We start from the raw sequence: 19,268 nt of genomic DNA, 5'->3' as shown, positions 1-19,268 counted from the left end.
AGTGTAAAAAAATATTTATCTATTTTTTTTAACATGACTGTATACAGTATAGGTAAAATAATCAAAACATAATTGTGGTATTTAAGGTCAGACAACTATTAATGTGATTTTATATACAAAATGTAGTTGTCCCACAGTATTGCCGTCATTTCCACCACAACGCTGTAATGTCCCTTTTAAAAGTTTTTTTTGTTTTCTGAAAGATTGTTTGGGTAGTTTCTTTTGAGATGAACAATGACATCACAGCACATGTCTGACATGGAGGAGATTTTTAACTTCTTCACCAACTTGGAGAAGAAAACTCAAGGTAAATATTGCTTGAAATGGAAATATTTTTATTGTATGTCGTTTCCAAACATTGCGTAACATAAATCGAGTTTGTAAATAAATAGATTTTTTAACATAAATAGATGTATTTTGCATGCATGCAATGCTAGCTACCAATTCATAACTAATCTGTAATACTAGCTTGGATTTTTTTCTACAAAATACTGCAGGATTGTAATTTCCACCACCATCATTTCCAACACATTCCTTCTTGGGTAGAAATGACAAAGGTGAGGTGGAAATGACATTTATGGTTACAGGGTGCAATTCATAGATTGTGTGGCTACATATGTATATTTTATTTATTGAAATGTACAATGCTAATGTATTTATTCAAATATATATTGTTGAAATGCCTTTTCATCTATTTTTAAGATGCCGCGGAAGTCAACTGCAGAAAGGTCTCAGTCCTATACCAAAACAGAACCAAACAAACTAATGACTATTGAGATTAAGGATTTGTTAAATGGAATTGTCTGTTTCAGAAAGTTTCAAATAAATGTCTTCTGTTTTTTTACATGGACGTCCACTCATTGTCATTTCCACAACACCCAGTCATTTCCACCCTCTCATAACTTTTAAAAAAATATTTACAACATTTTAATCACTCCATACACTCCATACAGTTTATGGGATAATGGTCCACTTTATGTAATAACATAAGTAGTTATTTTTCTTAAATGTGTCTGACCAATCCAATATTATATTTCAGGTTATGGTGGATGTAAGCTTTGTGTTTGGGCCTCATGACAATTAATTTACTTAATCCACAAATCTATGGTATAAACTGGTAATACTATGTGTGAAAGTGGTGTTACACTGTTAAGAAATGATCCATATCATAATATTTTAAAATAATAATCAAATATTTACATGTGATGGAAATGACATTTGTTCAGTGCGGATCGGAAAATGTCAAAAAACACCAATTTGTCTTATAATGTAAGTGCGTTCTCTTATGGATCATTAAACTAGACTAGTTATATTTAACTGTTAGACTGTGACAATTTTCATTAGAACACTTCCCCCCCCCCCCCCCCTCAAGTTCACAAGGCCAAAAGTGCCTGTAGTTGAAAAACCCCCCATGTGTGTGCGTGTGTTAGTTATTCAATTAAACTTGAGAACAGAGTATTTAAAGTCTTTATTAATAACACATGGCTGTGTTTTTCCCAAGAATTCTCTGCAAATACTCAAAAGACAAATAACGTCTTTCCTTTGAAAATGAACTAGGGTCATTCTGGCGACAGATGCTTCTGCCATGTGCGTTTCATTAATTCACTTCCACAGAAGAAATGCCATATGAGAGTTCCTGCGAATCGATTAATACAATAGGTTACATGTCCTACTTCTTAACAAAAATATATAGTTTTATGAGATGTTCTTTGTAAACGTGTGGGTTTACAACCCCCTCATCCTAACACCAGATAGCCTATCCATCGAAAATCGTGAGTGGGAGTGTAGTCCATCAGTGTGGATGCACAGCGCCGCCATGGGGACAGTATAGGCAATGCACAGATGCTCGGTCCTCTAGAGCTGACGAAGGAGGGGCCAGACTTCTGTTCAAGCTGGGAGAAGCGCATATGAAACTTCTCCTGCAGCTTGGCTTCTCACTCACTCCCTTATTTTAGTTTTTTTTTCTGATTTCTGCTTTTCCCAGTTCGGAGTGTATGCTTGATAACCCTAAACAGAAATCAGCACTCGAAAAGTTCTTCAGATTTTCTGATCTTTGGTGGGTAAGTGAAGACAAACTTTTCTGTAACTTTGGCAGTGCGTTTTTGTCTCTGATGAGTGGAAGTGTGGAAATGCTCAGGCACATGCTATCACTTTGTTGTACATTGTTCATTTATTCAGTGAACTGTAAATTCTCACATAAATTGTCTATGGTTCTTATATTTGCTGAAAAACAATTTAGTGCATTCTGTATTATTATTAATTCCATAACTCTGTGTGTGTTGCATACGCTTATTCAAGTTATTTCATGTTGTAGATCGTCCTATAGATAACATGTGTCCTGTTATTTTGTTTGATTGATTTTAAAACATATTATTAGACGCATGTGTTTATATTATGACTTGCCTATATTCACATTTCATATTGTCAAGTGGGCCTGAAATACCTGAAGTTATGGTGTAATCAGTATAATTAACAAACAGACCTTGAAAACCAAATGTATATGTAATGCATTTGCAATATATGAATCATATATTTACAATACTTGATTCATCATGTCATAATCACCTGTGCTATTTGGACGTAAGCAGGAATTACATTGTGGCTAGAGGCCATATTTCTGTTTTGTTGCCTATTTTATTTTAAACAATGCATATCGGCTCATTTTAACAAATGTGAAGGCCTAGATGAGATAATTGTTTCAAACTCTTTCATCTGAGACAAAGGTTGTCTTACTTCAGGGGAAAAACGGGGGCTTTGAAAGTCATTTTTGTCTTATTTGAGACATTTGATTCTGTAACTGTACAGTTGTTTGAATCGATTAATTATAATAATTGATCTCTGACATACAGATGAACATCCATCCCAGAAATCTATATAAAATTAATATTTATATTTAATCTTTATACAATAATTGCAAAGACCGTGATTGGTCCGTTTTGATCAGCGCAGAGAAAGGTAACAGGCCTCTGTTTGGCGCTTCAGCATCAGCCTGTACAATAATACACACACAAATAATGACACTGAGAAACTTAATTACTCAAATAACCTAGGATAATTATTATTGAGTCTATGGAAACAACTTACGGTTGCCTAAGCCACTCCCTTATTTATAGCTTAGGCTAATAGATTGCAACAGTGCCCGCCCACTGGAAGTATTTTTCCCATGGGGATTTCATTTATAAGATTTATTTTTGGAAATTTTTTACTTAATTGAGGGCTCGTTTACTCGACATTGTTTGCAACTAAAAACGGAAAACTTTTTATGTGTTTTGGCATTTTATTTATATGACAACAGTGTTTTGGTGGCTGAAAATGCAAGTTTTAAAACGATACCATTATTGTCTTCATGTAAACTACAAAAACGCAAATTTGTGAAAACGGAGACGTCATGCACATGCGTATAATGTGATCAGTCTATAGGCTCGTAGTTTTTCTTTACAAAGTGACATCGCCAACTACTGGCCTGGCAGCAGAATACAGAATATTTTTAATAGATTACAGTATAAGAAGACTTTTTGCCATTGCCTCTTGAATATTCTACTGTCTTTCAATTTTCTATTCAACTTCTTATGGGTGTGTCAATCTCATGTTTCCATTTGTCACTTAACTCTGTTTGACCATTTTCAAGGGCACTTCTATAATATATTTGACACAAAATTATATTATATTATATTATACATCCAATTATATATTTAAAAATAATTTATTAATAAATTAAATACTGATCATTTGGTGTACCACTTTAGATGTTTGTATGCCCCTGTCAGAAGTAGTATAGTGCAACTGGACTGATACAAAAGACTGACACTATGCAAAACTCAATTTATATAGCTTATATAAAATGTATATAGTGAATTTATATAGATTGTTAGTTCATAATTTCATGAATGTGCATCAGAGTACTTTAATTTAAAGTGGTAAAACGGTCACATTCTCCAATTTATGGCTTTGCAGAAACATATTTTGCCCTCTTCTAAAAGTCTGCTTTATAAATGTCTGTTTAGGAAGGAGAATGAGGATGATGAGACTATCGATCCTCCTCCTCTTGTTTGTGGGCGTTCACACACAGGGCCAGACTCCAGTTAGCTCTTCTTGCACAAGTGAGTAAATGCTTGCTTTACTAACCGATTAATCTGCTTTATTATAATATCCATGTATTATTTCATTGCTCATTTCACACGTTTTATTTAACAATATGGATGGACATATTAATTGATCAAAAGTGGCATTTATAATGTTTGTTAAATTTGAAATCATTTCTATTTCAAATAAATGCTGTTTATTTGCATCTGAATTTTATCAAAGAATCCTAGGAAAAATATATCACAGGTTCCACAAAAATATTGTGCAACTGTTTTCAACAGTGATAATATCAGCTTTGCCATCACGGGAATAAATTACATTTTGAAATATATTCAAATAGAAAACAGTTATTTTTAAAAAAAAAATTATAATATTTCCCAATATTACTGTTTTTGCTGTATTTGTTATCAAATAAATGCAGATTTGGTGAGTGTAAGACTTCTTTCAAAAACATTAGAAAACTCTTAACTGTCAATTGGTGAATAAAAGTATTAATTTCTTTCAAAAAATATATTTCATTACACTTTATTTTAAGGTGACGTAGTTACATTGTACTTACGTACAATGTACACATAGTACTGAGTTATATTAATTAACTAGGCTACATGAACTTACAATACAATTACAGGTAGGGTTTGGTTTAGGTTTAATTACTTGTAATAATGCATCATTTACTGTTATTACTGTACGTCACCTTAAAATAAAGTGTTACCATATTTTTCAGGATTCTTTGATGAATAGAAAGTTTAAATAACAGCATTTATTTTAAATATTAATATTTTGTAACATTATTAATGTTTTTGCTGTTACTTGTGACCAATATAATGCATCCGTGCGCAAATAAGAAAGTTTAATTTCTTAAAAAAATAAATAACCTACTGACCCCATACTTTTGAACGGTATTAGAGCTGCACGGTTAACCGTTAAAAGAGCGAAATTTAGATTCAAACACCCATGCAAACTTTTTCCTAAAGGATAACAATTTGCCTGTGTCTATTAAACCTTTGACAAAATCACAGCGGCACATTGAAATCTGCGTCAGAGAGAGCAGTTGTTATATATAGGTATGAAACAGCTTCCTTTTCAACCATTATCACATTCGTACTGGGATAAAATGTTATAGTTCGGATATAAACACTGATGTCTACAGAACCAATCAAAATAGAGCAAATCACCTTTTGAAAGTAAGTTGGTGCTTTAAAAAACAGTTGTATCGTTATGTCACTAGGTGGTGACAGGTGTCTGTTAAAAAATGTATTTGTCATTGAATAATTCACTCATGAGATTTGTTCAAAAATGCTGTTCATCTAGTAATGAAACAAGTAAGGTAGTTAAATTTACATTTATTCATTTAGTCGCGATTTACAAATGAGAACAATAGAAGCAGTTAAATAGGACAACAATATGCAAGTGCTATGACCCTTCCCAGTTTAATCTAATGCAGTACATGTATGAAAGTTATGAGTGAGTCATTGAGTCATTCATTCTAACTGATTAAAAAAATTAACACATTCAAATTAAAGAAACATTTTTAAATAGACCGCAGCAATGTACATTTTGTCAGAACCTCTTGTACATTACGTCATTTTGTTAAAGTTGTCTGTTCAGAATCGTGAAATTTGAATTTGAAAAAATAAATAAAAACGTGATTCTCAAATTATCCAGAATCATGCAGCTTGTTATTTTAACAAGTATAACAGTTATTTAATATTATTTCATGTTGTTTTAGTGACTTGCTCATTTGTTGCTCTGTGTGTGTTACGTCCCTCCAGAACCAATCGAATGCCCAATCGACCTGTACTTTGTCATCGACACATCTGAGACCATAGCTCTGCAGGAGAACCCACCTGGCAGCTTGGTAGAAAGCATCAAAGCGTTTACCGAAGACTTTGCTATGAAACTTGAAGACTTTAACTACAGAGGTTCAGTTCAGATTAGCTGGTCTGTAGGAGGCCTTCACTTTTCCCAGCAGCAGGAGATCATCAGCACCATCACCAATAAGAATGAATTCATCAGGTTGCTCAAACCGATCAAATACCTGGGCAAGGGCACTTATATTGACTGTGCCATCACCAACATGACCCAACAACTCGTCCGCTTTCCATCCAAACCCAATGCCACACGCTTTGCGGTGGTCATCACAGATGGTCACGTGACAGGAAGCCCATGTGGTGGGATTAAAGTGGCGTCGGAACGAGCACGCGATGAGTTAATTAAGATCTTCGCTGTTGCATCGTCCAGGAACCTGGAGGAGACGGGACTCAGGGAGATCGCCAACTCACCGGCAGGAGTTTATCGTGATAAATTCATGGCGGTTGATCTCACAGGAGGGCGGCCTCTCCTAGTGAAATCAACAATCAACCGCATTTATGACACAATGGTAATGCAATGCCTTTCAGTGGCACACTAATCTGAAATGATGATACTGGATCATTTTTAGATACATTTAATGATAAAATAAGAAATATTAGAGATGATTTAGTATTTTAATAATTTGGTCTTATTCTCTCTTACAGCTTCATCTGGCTTATCAAGAGGTGAGATCCCAATCAGTGTACTGACAACTATTGATTTCAATTTCCAACATGCCAACATGTTCCTCAGAGGGGTTTCCTCATAAGGGCTTTTGACAGCGATGCCACAGAGGAACCATTTTTGAGTTCCCCAAAGAACCTTTCAGAGAACAGTTCTGCAACAAACCATATTTTTTCAAACATTTGAATGGTCTAAAGAACCTTTTCCCAATATATAGAACCTTTTTGTGCAATGGAAAGATTCCATGAATGTTAAAGGCTCTTCATGGTACCACCATTGCCAATGAAGAACTTTCACTTTTAAGAGTGGCTGATAGGTCTACAAAGGTTTTCTGTCATTCTCCCAGAAAATATAATAGAATTAAAAAATATATATATTTAAAGCATCTGGACGTTATTGTCCTCCTCATAGCTTTATCAAATAAGTGACTAAACATCTTTTAAAAATTGAAAACATCTTAGCATTGTATCATGATTTCTAACTCAAATTCATCATAATTTTCCAGTGCTACTCTACGAAATGTTTGGAGACTCCAGGCCCTCCAGGTCCACCAGGAAACAGGGGCCAGAAAGTGAGTATCTCAAAAAACTAAAATCTTAAGTAAACAAGTCATTTCACTGCAGTTAAACACTTGATCTGGTGCCTTGATTATTACAGGGAGCTAAAGGAGATAACGGTCACCCTGGCCCTAAAGGTCAAAGTGGGCGTCCTGTGAGTACAAACCAGTTCTCATGAAAGCATTTGGTAAAATACTGCACTTCAATCAAAGACTATACTAAACCTAATTTGTATTCAGTGAATGCTATTTGTATTAACTCATGTCAAAACCTACAGGGAGATCCAGGTATTGAGGGACCCATTGGACATCCTGGAGCAAAAGTAAGTTCTTCACACTTCTTGTGTGCAATGAAATGTCTAGTCATAGACCAATATATATTCGGTCAGACCAATTAATCTGAACATATTTGGCTATTTTGACATTATTGGCATTAACTGATAACCATATTTGCTTAGCTGATTACCAGAAAGGACGGAAGGCTCAGACAGCTTTGACAATATATCATTAGTGTTTTTTTGTGTTAAATATTGTGTTAAATACTCAGTTCAGCATTTCATTTCAAATGTTGTGTACATCTAATTAGCTGTCATTAAAATATATGATGTATATATCAGCATTATCGCATTTGAAATGTCCAGTTTACTAGTTGTAACCACCCTACTGTTTCTTTTCTCATTTAGGGAGAGCCTGGTAGCAGAGGAGAAAAGGTATGATTTTTCTCAAAGTTATCTGTTAGATCTGATAAATATGGTTGGCATATTGACTATGGACCAAAAACTAACTTTTATTTATATGGAAATGATCTGTTTTTAGGGAGAAATTGGAACACAAGGGAAAAAGGTAAGTTTGTCATAACATTTACTTATCACTTTATATTTTCTCTGAATACAGAATCTTCCATGCAGCATGTATTTTGAAATATTTACAAAACATTTTTATTGCAATAGGGTGTTGCAGGAATATCTGGCCGCAATGGAACCGATGGGCAGAAGGTTAGTTATGGTATATGTGGGGTAGACTCAGTGGCGTAGCGGATGGGCACGCACTGCGGACGGGCCCCGCGTGTTGTTATAACCGCTGTCGAAGGGAATGCAATTTCTACCCAGGAACGCAATTTCTACTGAGTGGGACCAACCACCAACCCCCCTCCCCGGAACGTGATTACTACCGGGGCCATGGCAAGTGATTTCTACCGAAGGTAGCCACAGATTCAAGCCGTGGACTTGCGCTACGCCACTGGGTAGACTCAAAGTGAAGTCTGGATAACACATCATTAGACTGTCAAAATATACATTGAAATGATACAAATTTGAATAAAAAAATAAATAAAAATGTCTTTTTTTTTAACAGGGTAAAATTGGCAGGATTGGCGCTCCTGGCTGCAAAGGTGACCCGGGAGACAAGGTATGTGAGACTTTTCTTTTGAATATCTGTTACTTCAGTTTATAAAGTCGTTTAATGTCAATCAATAAATGTGTCTTACACAGGGTCCTGATGGCCATCCGGGAGATGTTGGAGAATCTGGTCCTTTTGGGGCTCTGGGAGAAAAGGTACATGAAAAATGACGGATAAAAATCAAATTGACATTTAAAAGCCAATATTTAGGCGTTTTAGTTTGAAGTGTGATGGTTTCTCACTTTGTTCTCAGGGTTATCCAGGTCGTCCAGGAAGACCAGGCCCACTTGGCCCGGCTGGAGATCCTGGACCCAAAGTAAGATCTCCTAGCCACAGAGATTACATTAATATTGCCTATCAAACATTTTGTAATCTACTCTCTGACACCCCCTACAGGGAGAGAGAGGAAGCCCTGGATCGCCTGGAACTCCTGGCCAGAAAGGATCTCCTGTAAGTATTTGTTCTGATTAATGTTTTTATTTTCATTTTAACACTCTAAATCAATTTTGATATAATGTTATAGGACATTTTATTGTGTTTTATAGGGGACAGATGGAGGACCTGGACCTAAAGGCGACCCTGTGAGGAATAGTTTTTGGACATGTAAAACTTACAGTAGGTTGACCTGTGTCAGAATTGTAATATTTGTCATTGCATTTTTAGGGAAGAAGAGGAGAATTTGGACCTAAAGGCAGCACTGGACCTAATGGGCCAAAAGGAGACAAGGTCAGTGTTTGGGTTCACTGAAAATAATGAAAAAAAGTGTTTAGTAAGTAGCTCTTTTCCTGTTGTAAACTCCGATTACATGAGGGGAGACAATGTTATTTTAATGTAATAATTATTTTATCAATATCCTAGAGGATGAATTTAAATATTTATAATGTTTGACAGGGTGAACCAGGTCCTGAGGGACCCAGGGGTCTTGCTGGGGAAGCTGGCAACAAAGGATCCAAGGTAATTTTGTGATTTGGCTGCTTAAATACTGGGGAAAAAGGATTTTTTATTGGTTTTAAGGTGGACATGAAAAAATTGTTTTTGCTTTTGTTTCTAACTTCCAGGGTGATAATGGACTTCCAGGACCAAGAGGGCCACCAGGAGCTCCTGGAGAAGCAGGCAGAGAAGTAAAAAAAAGAAGAAGATAGAAATAGATAATTTTCTCTTGTTAAATCAAAAAATATCAAGTAATATTTTCCTCACAGTACACATTGACTGAAAGTGGCCGAAACCAAAGGCAGCTGCCTTGTTGTATCACCAGTCAACCGATTAACTTATTTAGCTAGAATTGGTAATGAACATGTTATCTCCATTACAGGGTTCCCTAGGTGACCCAGGTGATTCTGGCCCTAGAGGTGATCCTGGCCCCTCAGGACCAAAGGTACATCACACACACACAAAAAAAGTCTAATGGTTTTAAAAATGGTAATGTTACAATGCTTGCTTGTCTATTATAAAAACAAAAGGTTGCTTCTCTTGCCATAGGGTGATACTGGCAGACCTGGGTTCAGCTATCCTGGATCAAGAGGATCTACGGTACTGATATTAGTCATATTTATACTTATACTGAAAGTTATTTCATTTCATAAAGCTTTAGATTTTTTTATTAATATATTATATAATATATATTTGTTCTACAGGGTGACAGGGGTGATAAAGGTGGACCTGGACCCAGGGGAAGTAGAGGAGACTGCGGACCAAAGGGCGACCCAGGTCAAAATGGAACTCCAGGAGAGCCGGTAAGCAAATTGACTCATTTTACCTGCACGTTAGTTGTTCAGAAATAGTTGACATGAAACGGAGGTTGTGACTGTCTAATCTTCTTTATTGTAATGTATATCCGAATGAAACGGCTTCTCGAACATGTTGGGAGGGTCTTGATTTTGTCCATTGGGCAATGATTGGATGGTTGTAGTTTGCTATTGGTCGTTTTTATGTGAGTAACAGGTTGGCCTGCCCTCACGCCCCAAGTTATTTTGATTACAGATTATGAGGGCACATGATTTTTTTTTGTTGAAATTAATGATGTGCACGGATAAATCTTTTTTTTTTAACTGCAATATTCCAATAAAAAATAAGAATTGTCCATTTTGATTTCAGTGTGAATTTCAAAGTAAACATGAAATTGCTTTTCCAAACTATTTAATTTCCTTAATATATATTATTACTATTATTATTATTATTAATAATCATAATGATAATATTGTGTTTCAGGGAGAGCCCGGACCCCCAGGAGAGCCTGGACAAAGGGGGCCCAGAGGAGATGGAGGAAGAGATGTAAGCTTAATTTTTAGTGCATATTGATATTGAAAGGATGGAATATTTGATCTATTCAGAGCTTAAATAACAGTAAATGCAACATCAGTGCAATTTATGTGAACTTAATATTAAATGATTTTAAATGATGTCCTTAACAGGGTGACCCTGGACCAGAGGGAGACCCTGGCCTTACTGTAAGCATTAACATTCAGTTTTTCTAATTAAATAGCACATAATTACATTAGGGATGAATGTTGAATCCATTTTCCCAGGAATGTGATGTTATGAACTACATCAGAGAGACCTGTGGATGCTGTGGTAAGATTCTTATAACTTTTCAGTAGAGATGAATGGATAACTACAGTATATTTGCTTTGGTTACATAATTTTCTTGTTCGTTTCAGATTGTGAAAAGAGATGTGGTGCCCTGGATATTGTGTTTGTGATTGACAGCTCTGAGAGTGTAGGGTTGACCAACTTTACCCTGGAGAAGAACTTCGTGATCAATACCATCAACAGACTGGGCTCAATAGCAAAAGATCCCAGTTCTGAAACAGGTAAAAAGACATCATTGTGTTTCTGTTTGTCCTGCATTTTAATAATCTGTTATGGCAAAATTACAATCCAAATCAGGTTTTAAAGGGGCATTCGGCAACTATTTCAGCTTTCTAAAACCGTTTAGAAATCATTTGGATGGTTTAATAACCTGTTCTGGTGAGAATGGTGACTTTCCCCGCTCCCCCCAACGTTCCTAGGCGGAAAACCAACCTTGCAACATGAGGATTAACGTCCCGGTATATTAGAAAAAGGAAGTCTCGTGAGAAGCGAGAACGAGCGAGAAACACAAACTGCTTTACGGCAATTCGGCATAAACACACACGCCGCCCTCAATGTGTACGATGTATTACTCACCTCGGTAGACATAGCTCCACACGATAAAGTTGGCCGGCTCCGATAATAACAAATGCACATGAGCAGTGGTAGAAAGGGGGAGGAGGGTGCCGCAAGTGAGTTTTTTTACGACATTGTTGTGAAATATACGCCTCACAGCTGTAGGGGGAGCTCGCTGAGAAAACATGCGACAACAAAAGTGAAAATCAGCGAAGAAATAGCTAGTGTTGCCGAATGCCCCTTTAAATACATTTAGTAGCAATGCAGAAGTGGTTAAATTTAATCAAACAAAATTTGTATTTGGTAAATTTCTAAGGAACTCGAGTCGGCGTTGTCCAGTACAGTCACAACGGAACATTCCAAGCTATTCGCCTCAACGACTCCAAGATAGACTCTTTGTCAGCCTTCAAAGAAGCTGTGAAGAAGCTTGAGTGGATCGCTGGAGGAACGTGGACGCCTTCCGCCCTGAAGTTCGCCTACGATAACCTGATTCGCGACAGTCGTCGTGCGAAGGCTAACGTCACAGTGGTTGTGATCACAGACGGCCGGTATGACCCCCGTGATGATGACAAACTGCTCAATTACCTCTGCACGGACACCAGCGTTGATGTGAATGCCATCGGTATTGGTGACATGTTCGACCAGCCGGAAGAGAATGAAAGCCTGAAGTCCATCGCTTGTAGAAAAGATGGAAGGGTCATGGGCATGAGGCGTTTCGCCGATCTGGTCGCAGAGGATTTCATCGATAGGATCGAGAACGTACTCTGCCCAGGTGAGTCTCGTGACCTGGCCTGACTGTACAAAGTTTTTATGTCTTCATATCCAAGATTATAATAATAGAGCTTTCTTTTCATCACTTTTCTTTTCTTTATTTGTATTAGATCCAGTGATCGTTTGTCCAGATCTTCCATGTAAAAGTGGTAAGTGTTCCTTCCGAATTTGTCCATTCCCAAAAGATGAAGGCTCATAATTCTTGAAAAGACATTCAATGTTTTTGTTTCAGCCAAGTCAATGTATCCCAAAAATACCTACATTTTATTATTTTTCTTCTTTACCTTATTATATTTGAATTGCCTTTTTCACAGACTTTGGATGGATTGCTAGAAACGAAGTACTCTATACATAATGTGTTATATGGAATGTTAAGTAGGCTAAAAAGTTGCTGTTATACAAATGATAAAAAATTGGGGGTTAGTAAGTTTTCTTTTCTTTTTTTTTTGAAAAAAATTGGTACTTTTATTTTGCAAGGATGCATTCAATTGATCAAAAATGACAGTAAAGACATTATAATGTTACATTATAATGTTACAACAGAGTTCTATCTTAAATAAAAGCTGTTCTTTTGAACTTTCTCTTCATCAAAGACTCCTCAGAAATCACGGTTTCCACAAACATATTAAGCAGCAGCACAACTGTTTTCAGAATTTATAATAATAAGAAATGTTTCTTGAGCACCAAATCAGCATATTAGCTTGATTTCTGAAGGATCATGTGACACCGAAGACTGGAGTAATGATTCTGGAAATTCAGCTTTGCCATCAAAGGAATAAATTACATTTTAAAATATATTAAAAACACAAAACAGGTATTTTCAATTGTAATAATACTACTGTTTGTACTGTATTTTTGATCAAATAAATGCAGTCCTCGCAAGCACTTGATCAAAAACAAGTACAAATGTGCAATGCCTACTGTAGTCAGATTTATTTACTGTATAAATAAGCAGTTTGACCAGTTAGGCCTAATTTGGATTTTTTTGTTGTTGTCATGCACTGTATGAATGACATAAACATTTGTACAGTATCAAACTACTACCAGGCTAATAAAATCATATATAAAATCAATAATAAAAAATATCTCATGGAAAACATCAAACATATCATTTAAAAAGACATTAAAGAATAACAGAGGCTCGAGGAATCCACCGTACTGAGGTAAAAAGTTATCTGAACATTTTAATTGTGTGTAAACAGTCATTTCCTTTTGAGCGTGTCAGCTAAACGCACAATGATCAGCGCAAAAGTTATCAAAATAAAAACTCAAATCAATCAAATTAGCATCTAGAGGGAGCCAGTTGCTAGGAGCTAGGCCCCTAAAACTATTGTTTCAACACTCACTTGCAGATGATGCCCCTGCAGAGGAGTGGAAGGACAGTCCCATCCCAACCACTGTACTAAGCGTCTCAGACTTAATGAACGATCTACAAGAGGCCAAACACCCTGATACCTACACCAAGGCTGTAGCTACATTGGCTTACGCAGCCCAGATGGCTAAACAGACCTCTGAACCTGACAAACAGATATGGACCGATCTGTTCATTGATTCGTTTAGATTGATCTATTCTGAGATGGGAAACCCAAACAAAGCTCTTGGCTTGTGTTAGAAAGCATGGGATTGGCATGTCCGCCCAAAATTTCATTGGTAGCTTGACTAAAAGGATACAGTAGGAAGCATTTGGCCTCGCTGTAGAATTGTGCTTAATAAGGACAGTTAAGTAAAAAGCTAGCTGGTCTATGCATGAATGTAGTTTTTGCGTTAAAAGTAATCGAATGCAGTTTGCAAGAAACTAGCATGTTAGCATCATGGCCAGTTCACAAAAACTTAATTCTTTGCTAACCTCTGTCAAAAAAGAATTCCCTGCTACAAAAATGCGAAATGGCAACGTTTGCATCTTGACATTGATGCCTGCTGCTCTGTAATAATTATTTGCATTCAAATTTGCAAATGAAGAGAATAAATGAACAGATTTTTCTACACTTTGCTTGCAAAGCATGCTATGGTCAACAATGGTCAAAAAAAGGAATGACTTTGCTGTGAGTGCGGCCGCTTGTTGTGTATATATCCATTGCTTTCAGCTTCGCAGCCTTTGGTGCTCCCCGTATTTGTAAATATATCATTTTTTTTTGGCAACAAACTGTTCGATTTTTTTACTTATCTTACAATAGTTAGCTTGAATCCTCAGGGTTTCTAGGATTTGAAGGGATTTTTTTATGGGTTTTTTTCTTCACATAAAAAAGAAAATTCTGTCATCATTTACTCAATCTCATGTTGTTCCAAACCTGTATGACTTTCTTTCTTCCATACAATGAAATGAAATGTAAATGTCCATTTATGTGACATTTATTGCATGATTGATGATTATCTCAGTGATTATTTTGGGGGGTGGAAATACAGATCAATGTAAATAAGCCATGTACATCCAAGTGAAAAAAAGATTTCTGAGCTAAATGGACTATGCACAATTCAGTGAGTTTTTTCTTGGTAATACAATTATGTATATATCAAGTATTATATTTATATATATATATATATGACACTGTATATCTGATGTGTTCTATAAATGTGCAATGAAAAAATGGCAAGCTCTCGGACTGCAAGAAATGCAACTTGAATTATTTGCAACAAATAAATATCTTTGGCAATGAAATTATTATAGGTTTATTTACTTTTAAATTAACTTTATCTCAATGTAACATTTTATTCTGCACCATTAATAAAACAATCGGTGCATTCAAAATCGCGTACTGAGTAGGTACTACATTTGAATTTGAATTTACTTCGTAATCATTAAAAACGTGCATTCTATATAGTTTGATTATGGGTAGTATGAATTGATTTAGGACATACTACATCTGACATGTTGTTACTGTCACGTGACCTACCAGTCACGTCACTTCACTGCCAATCATAAATCCTCTCTCGTGGCTTCATGCGATAGTAAAGTGTTCACCGAAAGCACACTTCAAAATCTTGGTGGAAGTAGTAGGTCACCCGGGTACTTTTCGCCTGTTTTTTGAATACTTTGTTTTCGGACATATCACTCTGTTGCCATACTGTTTTTCGCATACAATAAAATAGCAAAGTATTCGGTTTTGAACGCTGTGAATGTTTATTCAAGAATTTTTTATTGGTACAATTCAAGCTTAAAGTACCACCTAAATCCAAATCATGTCAACCTAGATAATCATTGCTGTTTTTGTATTTTATAGAGCCAGCCGTAGCCAACTGCATCCAGCGGCCGGTTGACATCATCTTTATGCTGGATGGCTCGGAGCGCATGGGTCAGGAGAATTTCCGCTATGCACGCGAGTTCGTGGAAAATGTTGCTAGCCGTCTGTCCCTAGCCCGGGGAGATGATGATGTACGTAATGCCAGGGTGGCTCTTCTGCAGTTTGGCGATGAAACCCAACACCAACTGGCCTTCAAACTTACCAACAACTTCACGGTCATCTCTGATGGCCTGGCCAACATGAGGTACTTGGATTCTACCTCCAATGTGGGAAGTGGTATTATCTACGCAGTCGACAACATTGTGGGCTCCCGATTAGCTAGACGAAATGCCGAGCTGTCTTTCATCTTCATCACTGACGGGGTCACCAACAACAAGAACCTGGAGGAAGGCATTAGCTCAATGCGCAGGGTAGAGGGCGTTCCCACGGTGATTGCCATGGGCAGCGATGTCGACAAGGAAATCCTGGCAAAGCTTTCGCTAGGAGACCAGACGGCCATTTTTAGTGATCAGAGTTTTGGCCATTTGAAAAAAGCCAGCTTTTTTGAGCGATTCTTTCGGTGGATCTGCTGAGGGGTAGGGTGGGTTTTTAGTAAAGGGGGAGATTGGTGTGTCATAGAGTTCAGAGTAGAACTGAAGCATTTGATCCAGCCCAGATGGCAACATAGTGTCGGATCTGGGCCGACACTATGTTGCTGTCTGGGACACTAAATATATGCAGTTTAAGCACTTATATTGTGACAAAAGAGGTAAAAATGCAAAAAAATCATTATAGCTGAACTGACAACTTAGGAAGACCCTTAGAAAGAATGCAACTGTCATCAGCCTGAACTCAATGATGCACCAGTGTGGAAATGACTTTTCTGCATTAAAACCAAGAGGTCAAGTTACTAGTAACACTCCAAAGATTATGTACTGAATGTGTATTTTGATAAAGTTGCAATTGTAGTTTTTTTACTTCTGTATTTTCATGCCGAAAGGCCTCTAGCTTAATTTCTGTTTGATATATTCCTCTACACAAGGTGCTAAACCAGAGTAAGACTGGAATCATTTTCCTGTATATCATTATCATATGCACATTGGTAAAAAGTGCACTAATTCAGGGGTACAAGAAGTCGACAAATACACAACATTCATTCTGTATCACTTACTGCGTCTAAAAACGTGGTTACATTTTAAGCCATTGACTTAAAGGTCAGCAGTAGCTAAAATAAATCTATGCCACCTACCACAACACATGCACTCTTGTTCCAACACAGTGTTCAGTGTTTTAGAATAAATAGTTGCTTATAGTGAAATATAGAATGTTTCTTCACCTACATTTTAATGTAAAGAAAAATTATAAGACTATTAGCACTGCAATCAGTCATTTAATTCCAAGCACCAAAATTTGGCATGTTGTTGGACACTTGAATGCATAGGCGGAGTTTGACATTGGAGCCAGGGAGAGGGAGGGCGGGGGGGGGGGGGGGGGGGGGATCACTTGGGGAACTCAGCACTAGCACATATGGACAAAACAAACATGCTAAATAAACACATTTATTTCTAACCCAAGAAAAACAGTACAACAATACAGTCATATTTGTAAACAGGTAGAACTTCGCATAAACAGCCACTATACTTCGCATCGCATCTTCGTTCGGACCAGTGCCCGAAGTGGACCAGTGCCCGAAGTGGGGCGGTACACTTCTACATTTTACTCTAAAGCGTACCTGCACTTTTTCTTGCGTACCGCTACTTTTCGCATGTAGCCGGTACTCTACCACTGACAGAAAAAGCGTCAGTGTCAAGCCCGTTTCACATTTGCATGTGGTGCGTATTTTTTCTGCACCCGTCGTGAGCTTAGAATTATACAGTTCTATCTCCGTTTAGGGTAGTTCTGAGAAATTGAGCATCAAAGTTTTTACATCCCTGCTGTTTTGTGATATGGAACCTTTTTATTTTATTAATAACTACTAACAAATTATTATTTTTTTTACAAAAATAACATTACATTTTTTACCACACAGGCATTAATAAACACCCAATGGATAAGATTATGTCAAAAACTCAATTTCGACCAAAAGTGGAGATAGAACCGTATAATTCTAAGCTCACGCCGTGTTAACAGGTTAGAGCTTTCACACTGCACGCGGATGCGCTCCGGTGTTGTGCCGAATTTTGACTCCCTGCCAAATTATTACCCCCCTCGTTGAAATCAGTATCTGATTGCCTAATCCTAACCCCACCTCTAATCCTAACCCCTCCCCCACAACTAATCTTAAACCTACCATACTAGGGGGGTAATAATTTGGCGGGGGTCAGAATTCGGCACCACACCGGCGATCAGTTCCAGGAGCGGTATACAGCAGTACAGCGATCGTTTCTGCTGCGCTGCACGTGCTGAATTAAGATACAGCGCATGGTTCGTGGTCAAAATGAACACAGATTGACATGAAAATATAATAATCTTACCATAAATGCATTTAATTAAATAAAATGTAGGCTAGTAATCTCACCATAAATGTATTTTTGGACTTGCACACTTAGAGGGGTTCCTTTTTCACACACACACACACACACACACACACACACACCCACACCCACACACACACACACACACACACACACACACACACACACACACACACACACACACACACACACACACACACGACTTGTTTAAATACATTTAGGCTATGTTGTTAATAAATAACAATAAATTGTTGTTGTACCAGCAATATCTCCAAGTTTTGTTTTTCACAGTAGAAATCTCAAATGTCATGATTCGCCAATGCAAGAGAGTACCGGCACCTCCCCCTGACCCCCCCCAAAAGTTTTTCTTTTCTTTTTTCAAAACACACTGTGACAATGAGAGTGATTAAAAACAAGTTATATTCCACATTTTGTTGTAGGCTACTTCATGAAACATTTAAAACATTTTGAGACACGGGAAAAATGAACAGTCACACAATAGGCTACTCTCCACTTTTGAAACATATTACTGTTACTATTATATACTATTATAATGTTACTGTTGTTTGTGCAATGACGCCCCCCCCCCCCCCGACCCCACCTCCCCCGCAAACTCCGCGCCTGCTTGAAAAATTATTTCCATAGTTGCTGTAAAACTTAAATTTTAGTACAATAAATCAAGCTGTGGTAACACACCTGAGGCGTCTGTGGTTTTTGTTCAAGATACAATGTTATTTCAATGCCTCTTTGTTTAAATTATATTATGTTCTATTTTATTCTACCCTAGTATTTTATCATGCTGTTCTATTCTACATTACTATGTTCTTTTCTGTTCTATTATAAATTCTATTCCATTCTATATTATGTAATATAGAAGCAGCAGTAGGCTATGTAGTTTTTGCCTTTACTGAACAACATACCGAGAAATCAGGAGGGACTTATCGTCACTAAAAACACATGGATTTTGGACTTTGGATTGGTCCATGACTCTAGTCACTGGGTTTACAAAGTCTCTGAAAGTTGAAGAAAACGTACTGACCTGAAATGTATGACACTTGTTGTCAAGATAAAAGTATATATACTTTTATA

The 19,268-nt window shown here is 37.0% G+C and overlaps 1 protein-coding gene across 3 annotated transcripts; it reads left to right on the top strand.

Moving 5' to 3' along the window:
* Positions 1 to 1,699: 1,699 nt before the first annotated feature.
* On the top strand, positions 1,700 to 18,874 carry col6a2 (collagen, type VI, alpha 2). Of its 3 annotated transcripts, none has more exons than XM_077203802.1 (28): positions 1,700 to 2,060; positions 4,005 to 4,100; positions 5,856 to 6,463; positions 6,600 to 6,620; positions 7,124 to 7,189; positions 7,276 to 7,329; positions 7,453 to 7,497; positions 7,858 to 7,884; positions 7,991 to 8,017; positions 8,125 to 8,169; positions 8,528 to 8,581; positions 8,665 to 8,727; positions 8,826 to 8,888; positions 8,969 to 9,022; positions 9,118 to 9,153; positions 9,236 to 9,298; positions 9,464 to 9,526; positions 9,631 to 9,693; positions 9,885 to 9,947; positions 10,052 to 10,102; positions 10,207 to 10,305; positions 10,781 to 10,843; positions 10,984 to 11,019; positions 11,098 to 11,143; positions 11,230 to 11,382; positions 12,033 to 12,488; positions 12,598 to 12,636; positions 15,706 to 18,874. In XM_077203802.1, the coding sequence occupies exons 2-28, from the start codon at positions 4,013 to 4,015 to the stop codon at positions 16,296 to 16,298; spliced, it is 3,039 nt and encodes a 1,012-aa protein (XP_077059917.1). In that variant the 5' UTR covers positions 1,700 to 2,060; positions 4,005 to 4,012; the 3' UTR covers positions 16,299 to 18,874. The 3 variants fall into 3 exon arrangements, with proteins under 3 accessions (XP_077059917.1, XP_077059918.1, XP_077059919.1); XM_077203803.1 differs by having other exon boundaries at positions 1,886 to 2,056; XM_077203804.1 differs by lacking the exon at positions 15,706 to 18,874 and adding an exon at positions 13,840 to 14,737 and having other exon boundaries at positions 1,886 to 2,060.
* Positions 18,875 to 19,268: the final 394 nt, after the last annotated feature.

This window comes from Siphateles boraxobius, unplaced genomic scaffold, assembly GCF_051911475.1.
Source record: "Siphateles boraxobius isolate OS27281-9 unplaced genomic scaffold, OSU_SipBor_1 5, whole genome shotgun sequence".
Taxonomy (NCBI): domain Eukaryota; kingdom Metazoa; phylum Chordata; class Actinopteri; order Cypriniformes; family Leuciscidae; genus Siphateles; species Siphateles boraxobius.
Note: the sequence above shows the minus strand (reverse complement) of the source record. Positions and strands in the feature narration are given on the sequence as shown.

What these genes read in the sequence shown, in the direction of transcription:
- col6a2 (XM_077203802.1), top strand. Translation starts at nt 4,013, where the DNA reads ATGAGGATGATGAGACTATCGATCCTCCTCCTCTTGTTTGTGGGCGTT. An exon ending in AAGGTGACCCGGGAGACAAG is followed by an intron (nt 8,582 to 8,664) that starts GTATGTGAGACT and finishes TGTCTTACACAG; the next exon opens with GGTCCTGATGGCCATCCGGG. An exon ending in CTGGCAACAAAGGATCCAAG is followed by an intron (nt 9,527 to 9,630) that starts GTAATTTTGTGA and finishes TCTAACTTCCAG; the next exon opens with GGTGATAATGGACTTCCAGG.